Genomic DNA, 17644 nt, shown 5'->3' on the forward strand with positions numbered 1-17644 from the left:
TTCTGTCTTCTTTTGTACTGATTCCCCTTCGTGTATTTTTCAGTTCTGGGAGCTAAATAGAGGAAAAGATGAGTCTTCTGATGTTCTCATCACCATGTGAAGGCTAGAAAAACATGAAAAAATGAATGATAATTGATCAAATAAAGATAAATAACTAAGTCACATTTTTAACCTTTACGTTATCAAGACAGCTGATTTCCTGATTGATTTTTTTCTATGCTCTTCAAGACCCAAATGGCTGCAGAAATTTCTTTCTTTCTTTCTTCTTTTATGACAAAGTATTATCTAGTCTTATGTTGGACCAGATTATCACTGGGTAAAGTAAATGACAGAGAGACAATTGGATATTCCAACCCATATTTGGAAGCTGATTATTTAATATACCCAGGCAAGATAAACATTTATATTCTAGATACCACCAAAAATAATTTTGCAAAAGGACTCTCCTCCTTATCCCAAGCCCATGTGTCAGAGATATCTTCACTGAAGTTCAGTCTCCTTACGGGGTCTCATGAACTGCATGCACAAGCTATTCAGGTATAACCTGACAACATCAGCATTGGAGGCAGTTCCTGTTATAGAGATCAGTGGTCAGGCTCTGAGGCAGTTTTTCCAAATCACTCCAGGATGTTACTTAACTTCTTTAGCTTCCTCATCTGTAAAGAAAGATAATTATAGCAACTACTTCTCATATTGCTGCTTTAAATGAGATGTCTGTAAAGCACTTACCTACATAAGTGTTTCTTAGAATAATCACTAATGTTATTGTATTTGTTATTGGTCCAAGGGTATTTTCTCAGAAGAAGCCATTCCATTCCCCTTTAAAAGCATTAGAAGAGTCTATCAGGTATAATATTTTTCAGTGTAAAGGCTGACTTCAGGGCAGCCTTGGAGCCCTTGGGCAAATCTCACAGAGTCTTGTGTATTTTTTGCCCTCTGCTTTGCTATTCAGTCACTCTTGTTTATAAAGCTACCTCACACCCTGTACATGGAAAATTCATGTTGGAAGAACTGAAGTAAAATAAAATATTCAACATTAAAACTGTAGTGAACATAGTTGACTTTTGGTGACTTAGATGCCGTTTCAGGATTCTGCAATGTCTTGTCCCCAAGTATAAGATTGGATCTCTATGTATATAATAAATATACATTACATCAAATCTTCATTCAGAGGGGTTATGAATCCATTTCGGCACAAGACATTGTCTATAAACTGACTAAGTGATGTTCAACCATAAATGTACTATTATATTTCAGAAAGTATGTAGATAGTCTTGTGTTGAATTAAAACCAAATTCATTTAAAAGCACTCCAGAATTCATCATGACTCATTGGCATTAGAATTTCTCAATCAAAAGGAACACTTACTCAATTACTACCATTTATTGTTTTAGATGGTAAAGCATCTTTTCTATTAAACTAGAGTTTGTGCCATAAAACATAATATTCTCACATACAATAACATGAAAACTTTAAAGTTTTGTATGGCAAAAGATACCATAGAGAAAAGCCCCTGCAAGTAAACAAGAAACAAATGAATAGATGGGCAAAGAATACAAACAAGGCTATTACACACACAAAAAAGAAAACACTGATGAAAATATGCCAGATCTAACTATTGATCAAAGAAAGACAAATGGATGATAGAATACTATTTTCTGCCCTAACATACTGGCAGATATTTAAAATATTCATAATATAAAGAGTTGATGAGAATGGAGGAAAAAAGGAAATTCTGTGTTGTTGGTGGAAGTGTAAATTGATATAAGTCAGAGGGAAATCAAATTTTTAGAAGTATCTTTCTACTCAGGAGTAAAATTTAGGATATATTTACTAAAATGTATTTGAAAAAGAATATATTCCACATATGCCTAGTGATAAAAAGTCTAAGAATGTTTCATTGCCGCATTGTTTGTAGATTTAAAAAAATGAAAAAAAGTAAATATTTAGCAGTAGGATTATAAATGCATAAATTATGGTACAGTCATACAATGGAACATTAATCTAGCAATTTAAATGAGATAGCCCATGGATTGCTTATGGATTGCTGTCCCTGGAATCGGTTGAATGAAAAAAAAGGTTATAGAATATATATGACAAGATTAAATTTTTATGTTAAAAAAGCCCATATCAGCCGGGTTCGGTGGCTCAGCCTGTAATCCCGCGCCTTTAGGAGGCTGAGGTGAGTGGATTGTCTGAACCCGTGGGTTCAAGACCCACCTAGGTAACTTGGCGAGACCTCATCCCTACAATAAATCAAAAATCAGCCGGGCGTGATAGCTCGTGCCTGTAATTCCGGCTGCTCGGAAGGCTGAGGCGGAAAGATCGCCGGAGCCCAGTGGGTCAAGGCTGCGGTGGCCGGAGCAGTCACTGCACTCCAGTCTGGTGACAGAGTGAGACTCCAACTAAAAAAAAAAAAAAAAAAAGCCCATATCTTTCTATGTCTGAATGTCTATACTGTTTATTTCTATATGTTTCTATCTCCATATAATTTTATTTTCTTCAGTCTCTGTATATATCTATTTTCTATTGTTTTATGTACACAGGAAAAGAACCTGGGATGATACACAGTTAATTCTCAAAAGTACCCCGGGGAGTGAACATTAAGGAAGAAAAGAGAGTCATTTTATATTTTGCTTTTAAATTTATATAATTATATGTTATTTGAATTCTTTGTTTTTTGTGGTACACATGTATTACTTTTGTTAATAAAAAATGAAAAATCGTAGTTTTCCAAAAATAATCCTTATTCCTAGAAACAGAAATAAGTGATTCAGAACGTAGACCACATTCTGCCTCGAAGCACCTCTCTGCTGCTGCCCCTTGGGAAAGCACAGGGAGGAGGTCCCTATTCAGGGGATTCACAAGGTTCAGTAGACATCTTAGGAAGAGGACACAGCAAAGGCTAACATTGGACTAGTTTATTTTTATACTGTGTGTTGGGGGCGCAGGGCCAAGACAGAAGGTGTTATAGCCATCCATCATCCTAGGGAAGGACACGGGAACAAGCCTTGAGTCCAGAGAGAAGAGAATTTCTCTGATCATGTTGGACGGGAGGTTAGAAGAGGCTAATGGAGTTCATTTCATCCCATGGTATGGGACTGGAGCAGACCAGGCTGAACAGTGAAGATGTTCCAGTTCTTTTTCTCCATCGCATCTGGTTGGTGGTCATGGAATGAAGGACATCAGATCTCTAGCCTCACTGGTGAGTACTACCAGTGGGCATATTAGAACCAAGATCTGAGGAGAGGACCATGCGGCTGCCGCTGGAACCTCTGGACTCAGCATTTCAACAGCAGAAATATGCTTCCAAAAAATTAATCTCTGGATGTGAGTTAAGAGACCTGTCCTCTAGACTGGATAAAGAAAATGTGGTACATTTACACAATGGAATATTATGTAGTCATAAAGAAAGCACAATTATGAACTTTGCAGCAACATGGATGGAATTAGAGTCTATAACACTCAGTGATCTACCACAGAAACAAAGATCTGAGTACCATATATACTCACTCATGAGTGGACCTTGAACATTTATCATAAGAAAGGGATTGGAGGGTACCTGCATAATCAACATTTGTATACCTAATCCACATCTTTAAAATAAAAAATAAAAATAAATAAAAATTAAAAAAAGAAAGAGATTGGCAGTAGTGGGACACTGCCGGGAGTGGGGCACACAGCATCAATAGGGTTACCCACACTTTACCTGTGTGATGACCATGTATGTACCTAACCCTCAATTGTACCCCATATTTTAAAAATAAAATAATTTGAAAAATAAAATCAAAAAGAAACCTGCCCTCAAAGAACCCAAGCCTAGATATCATAGAGTGATTCTCTTGAGTCTGCTACCAAAATAGAGATTGCTTTTCCCCCAAAAAGCCACTGCAGATAAGCAGTACCCGTGAGTGTCCCTCTACTGCAACACACTGACCACTGGACCATGGGCTACCAGTGATACCATAGGGGCCACAGCAACAAGAGTTAGAGAACACAGTGGTCTGAGAAGGCTTTGGTTTTCTCACTCAAGACAATGACCAGGATTGACCCTTTGGTTTTTAAAAGTCCCTTGTCTTCTTGGATGCACAATAGTGATTTCAAATAATTAAATCAGAATATTAGAAGGAATTCCCTCTGTTATGGACATAATGGGTTATACTTACACATTACTTTCATATATAGTCTTGAAAAAAATCAAGTCAATTATATCATAAATGCACTGAGTTCTGAGGAAGAAGAGGAGAGAGAATGGGAGTGCTGAAGGTAAATTTTACAGAGAGGATGCTAGCAGATCCTTGAGATGTCTCTTCCTCCTTGATTTTTCTCCCTCAAGTCAAACAACATAGAATATTTTCAGCTATTACCTGAGCATTGTTGGAAAGTACAAAAATTGTCTTGAATCATTTCAGTGAAATGTTTCTTCTAGTTAGACATAGACCTATATAAGGTTCATATCATCCCAAAGACAAGCCAACTGTCTGAATATCCTTAGTATGCAGTAGTGGTGCATATTATAATAATCTGATATCACTCTAAACACTGGAGTCCTCTCTTCCCAGAGGTTGCCATGCAGAACATCTCATTCTACTCATGAGGGACCAAAGCAAGAGAACACAGGAAAGGAGCATTTGACACACAGTGATTTCAAGGAAGAGCTATGAAGACAGGGAGAGGGAGCTAGGTACAGACAGTGGCCAGCCCAGTTTTGGATCTGACACAGCTTTTCCATGCAAAACCATTCATTTTCGGACTTCAACGCCTTCCCTTTATTCCTCTCACCCCCGAGCTGACCTCCCTGGCTGGAAGCTTTCCTTCAGTTCCCTGGTCTCATTTCTTCCCTACCAGGTGTTTATAAACACAGTCCATTAGAGAAAAGTATCAGAACATGTCCATGAATCCCCTCAAGTAGATGACTGAACTTTCATGCTTTTGTCTTGATGACCTTGACCCTATTCCTGGAAAGAACACATCTAGCAAAACTTGTCACCCTACTCTAAGGTCCCAAATAAATGTGGAAACAAAGTAAAAGCAGTCTGTTTGCTATTGAAGTGGAGCTTCCAGCAGGCCTTCAGCCTCTCAGTTCTCCCATATAGAAATTCTGGAGCTGCCGTACTCATGCCCAGTGGTGTGCACATGTTGAAGAAATGTGGTTTGTGTTGCCCTTCACAGAAGTCTTTGGAGACTGAAAAATAAAAATAGCAACTGCAGGACATTTCCTTTGCGAAACTGATGAAATTTAAAGCTTTTTCTTCCCACAAATATAAATACAAAATTTTGCAAATAATTTCAGGATGCGAGAGGACCTTTGAAACACTCTTATAGAACCCTGGGGGTTCACAGATGCCAGGAGAAGCCACCCAGTGCTAATGGGAAAGGAGCAAGGAAGAAGTGGACACCGGGTTGTTTTGTTTTGTTTTCTTTGTAATTCTTTGACCTATTTGTACATGAGCAAGAGTTTTCAAATCTCTGGGCTCAAATAGATCATGTGTAAGTTTGCTTTTCATTTTCACTCTCTTTCTCTTCCTTTCCATTTTCTCTCCCTCCTTAAGAATAAGTTCTTTCTTTTACCTGGATATAACTAATCACTATTGAGGCTTAAGTGTGACACTTCCAGGTAAAATACAGTCACTTCTGCTATAATGTGACTTTCATGTTTCTAAAAATCACTGCACTACAAAAACCCCACAATTAAAAGCCACACAGGCTTTATAGGGAACATGAAATTGGGGGATAGCATTCCAAAAATTTCATCAGTGACATTAAAATAGAAGGTAGGACCCTAACTAAAAAGTCAACTGTTCTGTTGCAGGGCTTGGTAGCTCAGCCTGTAATCCCAGCACTCTGGGAGGCCAAGGCAAGTGGATTGCCTGAGCCCGCCGGTTTGAGACCAGTCTCGGCAACCTGGCGAGACCTTGTCTCTACAATAAAATAAAAAATGGCTGGGCATGGTAGTGCGCATCTGTAGTTCTGGCTACTCAGAAGGCTGAGGCAGAAAGACCACTGGAGTCCAGAAGGTCGATGCTGGGGTGGCCGTGAGCATGTGTGCCACTGTACTCCAGCCTGGGTGAAGGGTGAGACTCCAACACACACACACACACACACAAATTCATGACAGGTTAAATGGTTAAGAGATACATAAACACTGCAATAACTGTATCCCTTTACCTAGAAAAATGCATGAAGTTTGCTCAAGGAGGTAGGTGTTGGAAGGATTCAGACTGTGAGTTATTGCAAAGTGGTGAAGGAGGGTTCTCTGGAATGAAACACTATGACACCAGATGTGGATGGGTGTGGCCATGACACATGCAGGGAACAGAGGTAGCTGATGGATGCTGGGTCATGTGTGCTTTTTTCACGGTCCTCAGCTGGTTGCATTCAGCTGGATGCAGTTTTACGCATTCACCTAGCATTTCTTGCAGATGAAATTGCAGATAAGCAAACATAAAATTCTTGTTACACTCAAATTGTTCCAATTGATACGTCAATCCCATTGGATTAAATTATCATTTTCAAAACAAGTCTTATAACAGGATTGATTGTATCCAGATTATAAATTCAATTATAATATAAAAAGTTAAATTATGAGGCAACTGCACTAATTCCACTTCCTCTCCTCTTCCTCACTTCTTCGTCCCCTGCACCTGTACCCCCCAAGTCCAACAAAAATCCCAGTCTTTGCTGGTTCTCTTCTTATCACTCCTTTCTTTCTTTCCCACTTTTTCTGCCTTTTCCCTAAAATTAAAAATTTCATACCCAAGTATGTTTCTTTTCTATTGTTGCTGTAACAAATTACCAGAAATTCAGGGGCTTAAAACAGCATAAATGTATTATTTTCTGATTATACAGAAAAGGTAGAAGTAAAAAATGAACTCTATGGGACTCAAGTTAAAGTGTGGGCAGGACCGTGATTCCTTTGGAGGCTCCAGGGGAGAATCTGCCCCTTGCCTTTCCAGCTGCTAGAGGCCTCATGCATTCCTCGGCTTCTGGCCCCACATCCTTACACCCTATGCTTCTGTTGTCACAGCTCCTTCTTTGGCTTTGACCCTCCCGCCTTCTTCTTGAAAGGACTGTTGTGATTGCCCTGGGCTAATCTAGAATAATCTCCCTCATCTCAGAATCCTTGATTTAATCATAACTGCAAAGTTCCTCTTGTCATGTAATGTAACATATTCACAGGTTCCAGGGATTAGGACTTGGACACCTTTGTGGGGCCATCAGTCAGTATACCTCACCAAGGGTGATATTCAAAATGCTTATCAACTGATAAGCCAGTTAAGGCAGGAATTCTAACTTTCAGAAAGGTCTCAGGTCATAATGCTGAAGAAGGACCCTGAGAACCCTGATGTGCTGGTTGATGGATTATGAAGAGGGTTGGGAGGACTTAGGGAGGGACTAGGGTATCTAGCATAGTAGTGAGGCACTCCAGGACTGAGAGCAGTGGTTCTCTCAAGCAATATGAAAGACTTTCATCTTTTTTTTCCCCACCAGTACAGCCACCCATGTATTTTGACTGAACAGCACCCTGTCCATTTTCTTCCTTCTGTGGGTCAGTTTAGCCTCCCTAGGCTTCTCCAAGTTCTCCTCTCCATTCTCACCTATGATCAGCATGTAACCCTCCTGGGCTTTTATCATGTGCTGTACGTAGCTCTTTTGCTTGGAATGTCTCATTTAAGCCTCATCATAACCCTATAATTAGATTCTATATTGATCTTCTTTTTGTAACAACATACTCAGGATCATATGTGTTACTAATTGTTAGGGTCTGGAGTTGAACTGAAGCACTTTGCTTTAGAAATTGACCTCTTAACCACTGTGGTTAGTGTCTTCAAGGAAATGCACATCTACATAGATAGATGGGGGCCAGGCTCAGTGGCTCAGCCTGTAATCCCAACACTTTGGGAGGTCAAGATGGGAGCAATGCTTGAGACCAAGAGTTATAGACTAGCCTGGCTTTGTCTCTACAAAAAATAAAAAAAATTTAGTCAGGCATGGTGGTGCCTGCCTGTAGCCCCAGTTACTCAGAAGCTGAGGCAGAAGGATTGCTTGAGTCCAGGAGACTGAGGCTGTAGTTTGAGCTGTGATCATGCCACTACACTCCAACCTGGGCAACAGAGTGAGATGCTAACTCAAAAAAAATTAATAAAGATAGATAGATAGATAAAGAAAGAAAGAAAGCTTGTAGAAAGACCATGCAGGCAATGTAGAGGTACCAAGTGGCAACCCTTAGTCCATATGCATTCATGAGCTCACACAAACCTTCCCCTACAGAATTGAATGATTATAGGGAAGAATTATTGGTCATATTGCAAGAATTATTATCTATTATATAAGATCAAACCTGTATACTCTTGAATATGTATTCTGTATTCAAAAGATTGCAGTCAAACTTCAGAGCAAATCAAGTCCAAACTCCAATTTATCTTGGCTACATAACATTCTGGAATAAAGTATGATGTTCCAGTAAAGTATGTCATGATATAAATGAATGAATGAATAAAATCTATAGTCAAAAGTTTTATTTGTAAGTCCTAACTAACTGTGCTACAAGACTAATCCTGGTTAGAATATCATATTCAATTTCCTTAAGTAGGTAAAGAACCACGAAGACAAAGGAAATAGAAGAAAGAAGGTTGATAAAACCATTTCTGGACTGTGAGTCTTTTATTAACCTCTACCTGGTAATAGATGCAGTAAGAAAAGTGTTGCTCATACCCAGAGTAAATAGTATCTAACAGAAATCAACACCACTACTCTAAGAGAAAACAAATCATTTATGCATTTTTTTATTTTGCTGTTTGGGATTTTTTTTTTTGGACAAGAATGGGTATTACCAATTTTCATTTATTTAATTGATGCATTATATAGAAAAAGATGGACATTAAATAATTTATTTAATGATGGTAAAATGAGATATTGATTGGGAGAGATGCATTTTCCATAGAGTACCTTAGAATCATTTATAACATTTATAAATCAGATTGTTAAATATTGTGTCAGAAGCCAGCATTAATACTAGTTAAAGATGCTTTGGTGAAGAGTTGGAAGCAAATTCTATTTTAAGTCCTTCAAACTTGATAAGAACTCAAGATATTCTTGCTAATTTAGAAGATATGCCCTTTATTTAAAATTTTCTGAAATGTAGTCTCTCCTCCTGCCTTTATGATAGAATATTATTTCCATCAATGAACATAGTTATTATCATTTTTTAAAGTCCTGCATGAAAGTACATATTGCCACATTACTCTTTATCAAAGTGCCCTTATGACCATCAGAGAGAACAGGTAAGATGCCAGGGGAGACCAAAAAAAAAAAAAAAAGAGAGAGAGAGATCAAAGTGTTTTTGTTTACTTCTTTGAAGTCTTGTAGCACCTATTGTTTGCTATACACCCTTCTTGATTTATGTTGAAAATTGGAATTCACCCATTTCTCTCTTTTTCCTGTCAAAGATGCAGATGGGGCACATTTCATTGACTCCAACAATCCCTGCCCCCACACATTAGCACATACACACGTATACCTAGCCAGTGGAAAAGAAAAAAGAGTTACTCACATTCATCCATTTTACAAAGATTTCCAGGTTGCAATGGGAGGGCTTTAACTCTCCCTGAAGGATAAATAAATAGGTAGCTCTACTGACACCTGTTCTCAGTCAAGCTGAGGTGAAAGCGAGACCAAGGTCTTGCTCTGCTGTTGGTACTTATGAGATCCAGTCCTGGCACGATGGAGAGGATATTCATGTGTTTGATGGTCATCTTCTTGGGGACATTGGCCCATAAATCAAATTCCCAAGGCCAAGATCGCCTCCTGATTAGAATGCGTCAGCTTATAGATATCGTTGATCAGCTGATAAATTACGTGAATGATTTGGTAAGATCATGCTTGTCACAACAAAATTTAAATAATATTTTTTCAATTAATATAAAAGGAGGATCTGACATAAAAATAACTCAGAACAAATTTTTTTTTGCTCTAGGACCCTGAATTGCTGCCAGCTCCAGAAGATGCAAAGGTAAGGCCAGTTGAATTTATTTCTGAACATATATCTGATATAAGTTTTAAAATAAATTAAGAAAGGCATTAGCAAGATTAGTTAGGAATACACTGAATATCAATGAATTTAGGGGTTTGATAATTGGTAAAATATCAATTTCTCTTTGATCAAATATTCATTGATTTGCCCACAAACCAACCAATACAATACTATACTACATTTCTTATAAAATATTTATTTTCAAGAATCTCTGAGTACTCCTGAGTAGTGTTGTTGAGAAAGAATAATAAAACTAGAAAATGAATATATACTCTGATAATTTTCTGAGAAATAAATAACTAATTACATTTTAAGAAACTGGTTATAAAGCTCTGAATCCCTGTTTGTTATCCTATTTAAGAAATCAAGGCCACAAGAAACAGAATTCATCTCTTAATAACAGACCAAAAAAGGAAAGAATTAAATTACTGAGACAGCATGGGGAATAGTAATGTAGAAATCAAGTCCTCCTTTTAAATATAATTTACATATACCTTGGCCTCAGTGAGTCTTGCCTTTAGCCTTCCGTGAGGTCTTTTGAAAGAATCACTTTCAGTACTCATCTCGTCTCTTAAATCCGTAAGAGTCCCAGGAAGAAGAGACCTGGCATATAGTTCAAGAGTGCTGTCCGCTGATCTTTTTCTCCAGTAACTTCTTGATCTGGTCTTCTGGTCTGGCACCCTGAGAGTATAAATGCAATTGGGGAATTGTTTTCATTGCCACAGACCTTTAAATGCATTAATTAGAATATCTATAAAAGTGCTGCCAGTAATTAGGATACTACAAAGGGGGGGACTTATGAGGATGCATGGCAAAGAAAACAATTATTGTAAATGATTATGTGTAAAAGTTTAGAAAGTGAAAGAGTCATAACTATTGCTTTTCTTTAAAATACACTAGCGTTCAACCAACCACTCTCATTTGTTAGATCTTTTTCTAATAAGCAGTATCTAAAGTGAAAGTAGCACATTCAGCTTATTGGAAAGACTTTTTTTCCAATAAGTGAGAATATTTCTTAATGTGCTTAATAATCAAAGCACACATTTTCAGAATCTCATGTACTTTGTTTAACTGCTGTGGGTAGAGGTCTTTCCAGAGTTTCCTAGCTATCATGTGCAAAATAAGAAGTATATCTCATTTCCTAACTTGAGTTGACCAAATGGGTAGTTCCTTTATATGATTTTGTTAATGAAAGATATTTTTATCTTACATCATAATGAAAGCATTTTGTCTCAGTGATACTGTATCTACCTGATAATCTGATCGAGAAATGCTAGCTATGATACAAGTGGGTAATGGTGTAACTTAGATCTTTAAGCTACACTAGCAGGCAAATGCAGGAAGGAAGAAAATAGTTCAAGGTCATATATGATGCATATCAAGTTTTTTGGGGCTAGCATCAAAGCAAGGTCAAAGCAAGAAATCAAAGCTGGAAATGTGAAAAGATTAAAAAGTTAAATGAAAATAAAACCAGTTAAATGTTGCATGTATATAGTGATTATCTAAGATCTCTAATCGACCTCACCAGGCATCTTCTTTCTTTCTCTTTCTTTCTGCCTAATCATATAACCAATGGTTCTCAACTGGCAGTGATTTATGCCCCCCAGAAAACATTGGCATTGACTGGAGAAAATGTTGGTTGTCACAGTTGGAGGTAGGGATGGGGGTGCTTCTGTCACTTAGTAGGTAGAGGCCAGGTATGTTTCTAAACATTCTATAATGCACAAGACAGACCTGAAAACAAAAAATTATCTAGCCCCAAATGCCAATAGCGCCACTGTTGACAAACTCTGATTAAAAACCTAGTTTGTATATAGGACAAAGGTAATCTTGCCCAGTTAGCAAGACTTCCTAGTATGAATAGCCAGAGCTTTCTTTGCAAAAGAAAAAAAATGTAAGTAGAGTAAAAATAGGCTTTGGCTGGGCCTATGATCCTAGTACTTTGGAAGGCCGAGACAAGAGGATGGTTTGAGGCCAGGAGTTTGAGACCTGGCAGAACAACATAGAGAGACCCTATCTCTAAAAACATTATTTTAAAAAAGACCTTAAGGAGGTAAATATTGTCAAATTTTTAGCAGCAAAACAGTGAAACCAAGTGTGTCTCCTTGTAAAAGTAGCACCTGACTTGCTCCTTGACTAAGACAGGAGTGATTTATTAATTCTTGCTTTTAACTTCATTATTGCCCCCTCTAGTCTACAAAACTAATGAAGGAACAAAAAACTCCTCATGTTCTCACATGTTAAAGGATGAGGGAAACAAAGCCTCACCTTCAGAGTCTGCTGTCACCCAGGCACAGCAAAGAAAAACAATGGCTTTGCTCTCAGAGGATGCTAAACATGCACTTGGGCCATCTTGCAAACTCCTGAGTGACAGGGCACCTGAGGTTGCCAAAATCAAGGTTCATCTCTTCACTCCCTTTCTCAAAACACTCTTGAGGCAGCTAGTGGGGACAGCTCCTCCACATCTTTTCCTCTTTGAGGATGCCTTTGATGTGCATCTAAAGCCAATTCCAGCAGTTATTGGTCCTGGATCACACATTGCCAGAGACAGCTCTGCCGCTTGCAGAGCAACACAAAACACCATTGTCTATTAATGCAGGTAAGCAAGGAGGAGATAACACAGTGCCATCAACATGGGCGTCAGTATACAGATGCCTCTTAAAAGTTTTCAGTTGTAAAAGCTTTGATCACTGGTCTTAACCAGTCCTGGCAATATCATCTCAAGGGAGTTCATTTGGTAGGGCCCCTCTACTTCTTTGGAACCTAATTTTCTTTCAACATACACACAAATGTTAACTCAGCAAAATGAGCCTCTGTGAGAAATGCTGGTTTCTCAGATCATCACCGATGAAGCAGTTAGTGTTTTCAGTTTCAGCTGGAAAATTTACCTCTTTAAATATGAATGTTATTTTTTTCCAGTAAGTTAAGCCGGTTGTGGTCAAAAAGAAGAGAAAAGAAAAAACTTCAACAAACATGAACATGTGGTTTTCAAGGAAAAAAAAGTGCTATAATTAACATTTATAAATAGTTTCTATTAAATAAGCATTTTGGCAAACATATGGAAAGAGCACCACCTTGCCCTTATGAGAGGCAATCTGCCCTGAAATAAGGAAACCAGATAAGCGAGTTCTCATCTTGTGGCTATGTATGCAAAGCAAATCTGATGGGTTTGTGTCTTAAAGATGCATGTTATTAATCAAAATTCATATTGGGTAAGCATAGGGGTTGGAAAATGCAAAGCAGGCTAGATGCTATTTTCAGCTGATTGTCTATGAGATTCAAGTAATACTGTCATGTACAGGCTTGCCCTTGCAGGGATTGGGAAGGACTGAAATTTCTGGTTATAAGGTAGTGGCTTCTGTACACATTAGTGCAATGAAGACACAGCAGTTTAGGGACAAAACAGCATGATACACACCCATTTGCTGAAAGAAAAAAGTAATTTTGATGCAAGTAAACTTCTGATACAAGTAAACTACTTTAATGTGCTTGGATCAGCATTAAAGTGGCTTCAACAAGTATGATAAATTTTGTTCTTCCAATAAATTTCATTTCCCCTCATTTGATTACTAAGATTTTGGCTTATTCACTAGTTACTAGTTATTTTGCCAAACCAAGAGACAAGGTTTTGTTGCTTGTTTTGTCTACTTCTCCATTCTCTAAGACATTACTCTTACCTTCTAAGAAATCATGTTGCTTCCTGTTGGTTGGGCAAGTCTCAAATTCTGTTCCTTGACTGATTGATTCAGGCAGAATCTTACTCTAACCGACCCGAGAGTGTGAATCAGATTTTGGAAAAGTAATGCATGGTCTATAGCAAGAGTATTGATACTTAAATATTGGAATTTGCCATCAGAGGTAGGTATACACTTCCTTTCTCCAAAGGCAGGGTTTTAACTCCTTTACCTCATCTATTGACAAATATATATTGATCATTCACTAGCAACACGATACTGTGCCTGCTGCTTGGGTAGAATAAAATGCTGCTCAAGACATGTCACTGATAGATATGCCTGTATATATTGCAGAGAGAAACTGTAAACAAGTGAAAAATATTCTTAGACTATAGCATAATTTAACCAATGCTGCCATTGGTCAGTGTAACTTTTAGATTCTCATAATTCAGCAAATGTGTTCCAGCTAACACTCCCTTACAAACACAAATATCCTGTCCACCTACCAGACCTCAAAATGACCCTCAGTATTGCATTAGGAATAAAGAACTGTGAAAATGTGAAGTTCCGTTCTCTCTTCTCTGTGAGACAGAGAAATATCCCTTCTTCTAAAATAAGGGGAAACATACCTGCAAGTAACCCCATCTCTTCATCCCAAAAAGTAAGTAAGAGGAAAACCATATCTCACTAGTCTGCAGAAACAAATGTGATTCAAGACACTGCGGTAGAGGTAGAAACAGGATTGGGAGAGTCATTTTTTACTTCCTGAATAACTTTCATTAACATATATATAAATTATATCTCTTTCAGAGACACTGTGAGTGGTCAGCTTTTTCATGTTTTCAGAAGGCCCCATTAAAGCCAGCAAATACAGGAGACAATGAAAAGACAATCAAGTTATTAACTAAACAGCTGAAGAGAAAACTACCTTCCACAAAAGCAAAGAGAAGACAGAATCACATACTAGTAAGATTGCCATTTGTCATCTATCTTATTTGTACACATTAACTATTTCTATCGCACTATATAAATGCACATACATTTGTAGTCAGAGCCTCTGGTGCCTTCCTTCCTTCCAGTTACACCTTATCATACATGGTGTGTTTTCAGAAGTAGGATCACATTTTTAAGTCCACAGATTTGAAAGTGTCTAGAAAACCAGTTATAATTTGCTCGTAGTCCCTGGTGGCTGGAATAAGTTAATATAGAGTCTAAGGATGAGAAAGTCATTAGCGGAGAATCCAAATGTGGTTTAGGAGTTAAGAAATGTTTTCTTCTCATTGCATGGTCATATATAACTTGCACTCTTATTAACAGAAGCTAGATCCTAGTTTGCCAACAAGAAAAGAGATAGCCTACAAGAGCCCAGGATAAATTTTAAGCTTTGCCTTTTTCCCTTAAAGAAACTACTGCCAGCCGGGTTCGGTGGCTCAGCCTGTAATCCCGCACCTTTGGGAGGCTGAGGTGAGTGGATTGCCTGAGCCCGCGGGTTCGAGACCCGCCTGGGCAGCAAGACCTCATCTCTACAATAAATCAAAAAATCAGCCGGGCGTGGTAGCACACGCCTGTAGTTTCGGCTACTTGGAAGGCTGAGGCGGAAGGATCGCAGGAGCCCAGCAGGTCGAGGCTGCGGTGGCCGGGAGCGGCCACTGCACTCCAGTCTGGATAACAGAGTGAGACTCCAACTCAAAAAACAAAAAAAAAAGAATACTACTGCCCTGTACAATAGAAGAGTCAGTATTGAACTTAATTAGGTAGACTCCATTATTTGGCTGGGAAATTTTAATGGTCCCTAGTTTTTTGGGATGCTGAGACCCTCTTGTATATGCCAACTCATAAGCAGTGAAGATATTCAAGAACATGAGTAATTCAAGCATTAATCAAAACCAGTGGAAAAACACATAAATAAATTACTCTAAATTTTTATCAGTTCTTCCTACCCCAAAAAATTCCACTTGTGATTCAAATAAAATCTTAATTATAATATCAAAATGATTCTTATTTCCTTTGATTGTTTGACCAGGTTATCATGTAAAAAATATTCCTCTGCCAACTTTCCTATGTTTTTGAAAATTAGTATCAAAGATTCGTGGAATGGTAGCTTTAGCTCTGAACTTAGAACCATCCAGCTAAGCACCTTCATTTGACAACTAAGGAAAGTGAGACCTACCAAAGGGGTTAAGTGATTTGCCCTAAGTTCCACAGATAGTGTCAGAATGAGAATCAGAACTTGTATCTACTATTTCTCAGTGAACAGTAGTTCAACATCACACAGGCATTGAATGCTAACTACCAAGCAAAGGCTTGATGGCTTAATATCTCAACAGGAATAAAGATAAACAATATAAATCAAGAAATGTTTTAAAATGTAAGCAGGTAAAATATATATGAAAAATTGTTCAATCTCCCTAGTAATCAAATACATGCAAATTAAAACAAGGAAATTATATTTTTTATAATTAGAATTTTAACAGTACTCAATAATGGTAAGAATACTGTAAGTTAAAAAAGGTATAGCTGTTTTACAACATACCAAAAAACTTAAAATATTTCATTCCTCAATTTTTTTTTTTTTTTAGTCAAGATCTCACTGTGTCATCCAGGCTGGAGTGCAGTGGCACAATGTTGGTGCAGCACAACCTTGACCTCCTGGGCTTGAACTCCTTTGGCTTCAACTTCCCAAATAGCTGGAACTATAGGCGTGTGCTACCACACCTAGCTTAATTCCTACTTCTAGGAATTTATCAAATAAGCAAAGATATATATGAAAATTAATTAGAGATGTTCTTTGCAGTATTGTTTACAAAAGTGAAAAGTAAGAAGCAACCTATGTGTCCAAAAATAGTAATAGCTTCATCCTATGCTGGACTACAAAGAAATTATTATATATCATATTTTTAAAGATTATTTAATACCCAGGAAATGCCTGTGATATATTAAATGTAAAAATAAGGCAGACTACCAACTAGTATAAATCACATAAATGCAACGTTTTAAAAAACACTGGGAGAATACACATCAAAACAATACAGTGGTTATTACTGTGGTTTTTTTTCACTGTTACTTACTGAACAATTTTATGTACTTCTCAAATGTTTTTCAGTGAATATGATCTATGTCTTTAATGGGAAAAAATAAATTTTAAATGAACATTTTCTATAAAGTAGAAAAAAATTATAAAGAAAAATGTTACTTTTCTGTTGACTTCTAGACATGCCCTTCCTGTGATTCTTATGAGAAAAAACCACCCAAAGAATTCCTAGAAAGACTAAAATCACTTCTCCAAAAGGTATATACCTTAAATTATGTTTGATCTTCCACTTCAACTTTACCTAGCTAGATTGTTTCTTATGTTTAGGTTACTCATGGTATACTATTTCCACAGATGATTCATCAACATCTATCCTAGAACACATGGGACATGAAGAGTCCTGAGGACCTCACTTGAAGCTGGACACTATAGCACATACTCTAATATAGCAGTGAAACTCACTTCCTGGTATACCAAGTGGAGGAATACAGTTTATTAGTGATGAGAGAAAACCTCAGATAAGTGTGCAAAGTCAGGATTATTTCCCCAAAGTTACTATGCAATAGTCTGATTTCCTATGTTATTGATTTCTATGACTTCTGAAGTTTTTGCTGTATCTCACTGCTCAAGTTTGACATTGCTTGGTTGGAGGAGAAGGTTAAAATTTTTAATCAAATATAGAGTTTGGAAATTTACTGATCTTATATTAACCTTGATCTTGATTTTCACAAAAATAAGGTCTATTATTAAGGTAATAACTTAGAAGGTGTATACCTTTCTTTGAGTTAAAAATATAGAAACATAGAATCAAAATGAAAATTTGAAGTCTTTATTATTCTAAGGAACTGAAAACTGAGTGTTTAAAAACATATCTGAAGAGTTTGTTTTTTAACTCAGAATGTCTGA

The 17644-nt window shown here is 37.4% G+C and overlaps 1 protein-coding gene across 1 annotated transcript; it reads left to right on the forward strand.

The window, feature by feature from the left end:
- The first annotated feature begins 9646 nt into the window (after positions 1-9646).
- Positions 9647-17223, forward strand: IL21 (interleukin 21). Its single transcript, XM_008068387.1, has 5 exons — positions 9647-9870; positions 9977-10012; positions 14518-14673; positions 16919-16996; positions 17093-17223. The coding sequence occupies exons 1-5, from the start codon at positions 9703-9705 to the stop codon at positions 17114-17116; spliced, it is 462 nt and encodes a 153-aa protein (XP_008066578.1). The 5' UTR covers positions 9647-9702; the 3' UTR covers positions 17117-17223.
- The last annotated feature ends 421 nt before the right edge of the window (positions 17224-17644 follow it).

Source organism: Carlito syrichta, unplaced genomic scaffold (assembly GCF_000164805.1).
Source record: "Carlito syrichta isolate Samal-C Ts95f unplaced genomic scaffold, Tarsius_syrichta-2.0.1 Scaffold310650, whole genome shotgun sequence".
Lineage (NCBI taxonomy): Eukaryota > Metazoa > Chordata > Mammalia > Primates > Tarsiidae > Carlito > Carlito syrichta.

Bases quoted from the DNA above. Each gene is read 5' to 3' on its own strand.
- IL21 (XM_008068387.1), top strand. From the start codon at position 9,703: ATGAGATCCAGTCCTGGCACGATGGAGAGGATATTCATGTGTTTGATG. The intron at 10,013-14,517 runs GTAAGGCCAGTT...TATCTCTTTCAG, and splicing joins CAGCTCCAGAAGATGCAAAG to AGACACTGTGAGTGGTCAGC. The intron at 16,997-17,092 runs GTATATACCTTA...CTATTTCCACAG, and splicing joins TAAAATCACTTCTCCAAAAG to ATGATTCATCAACATCTATC.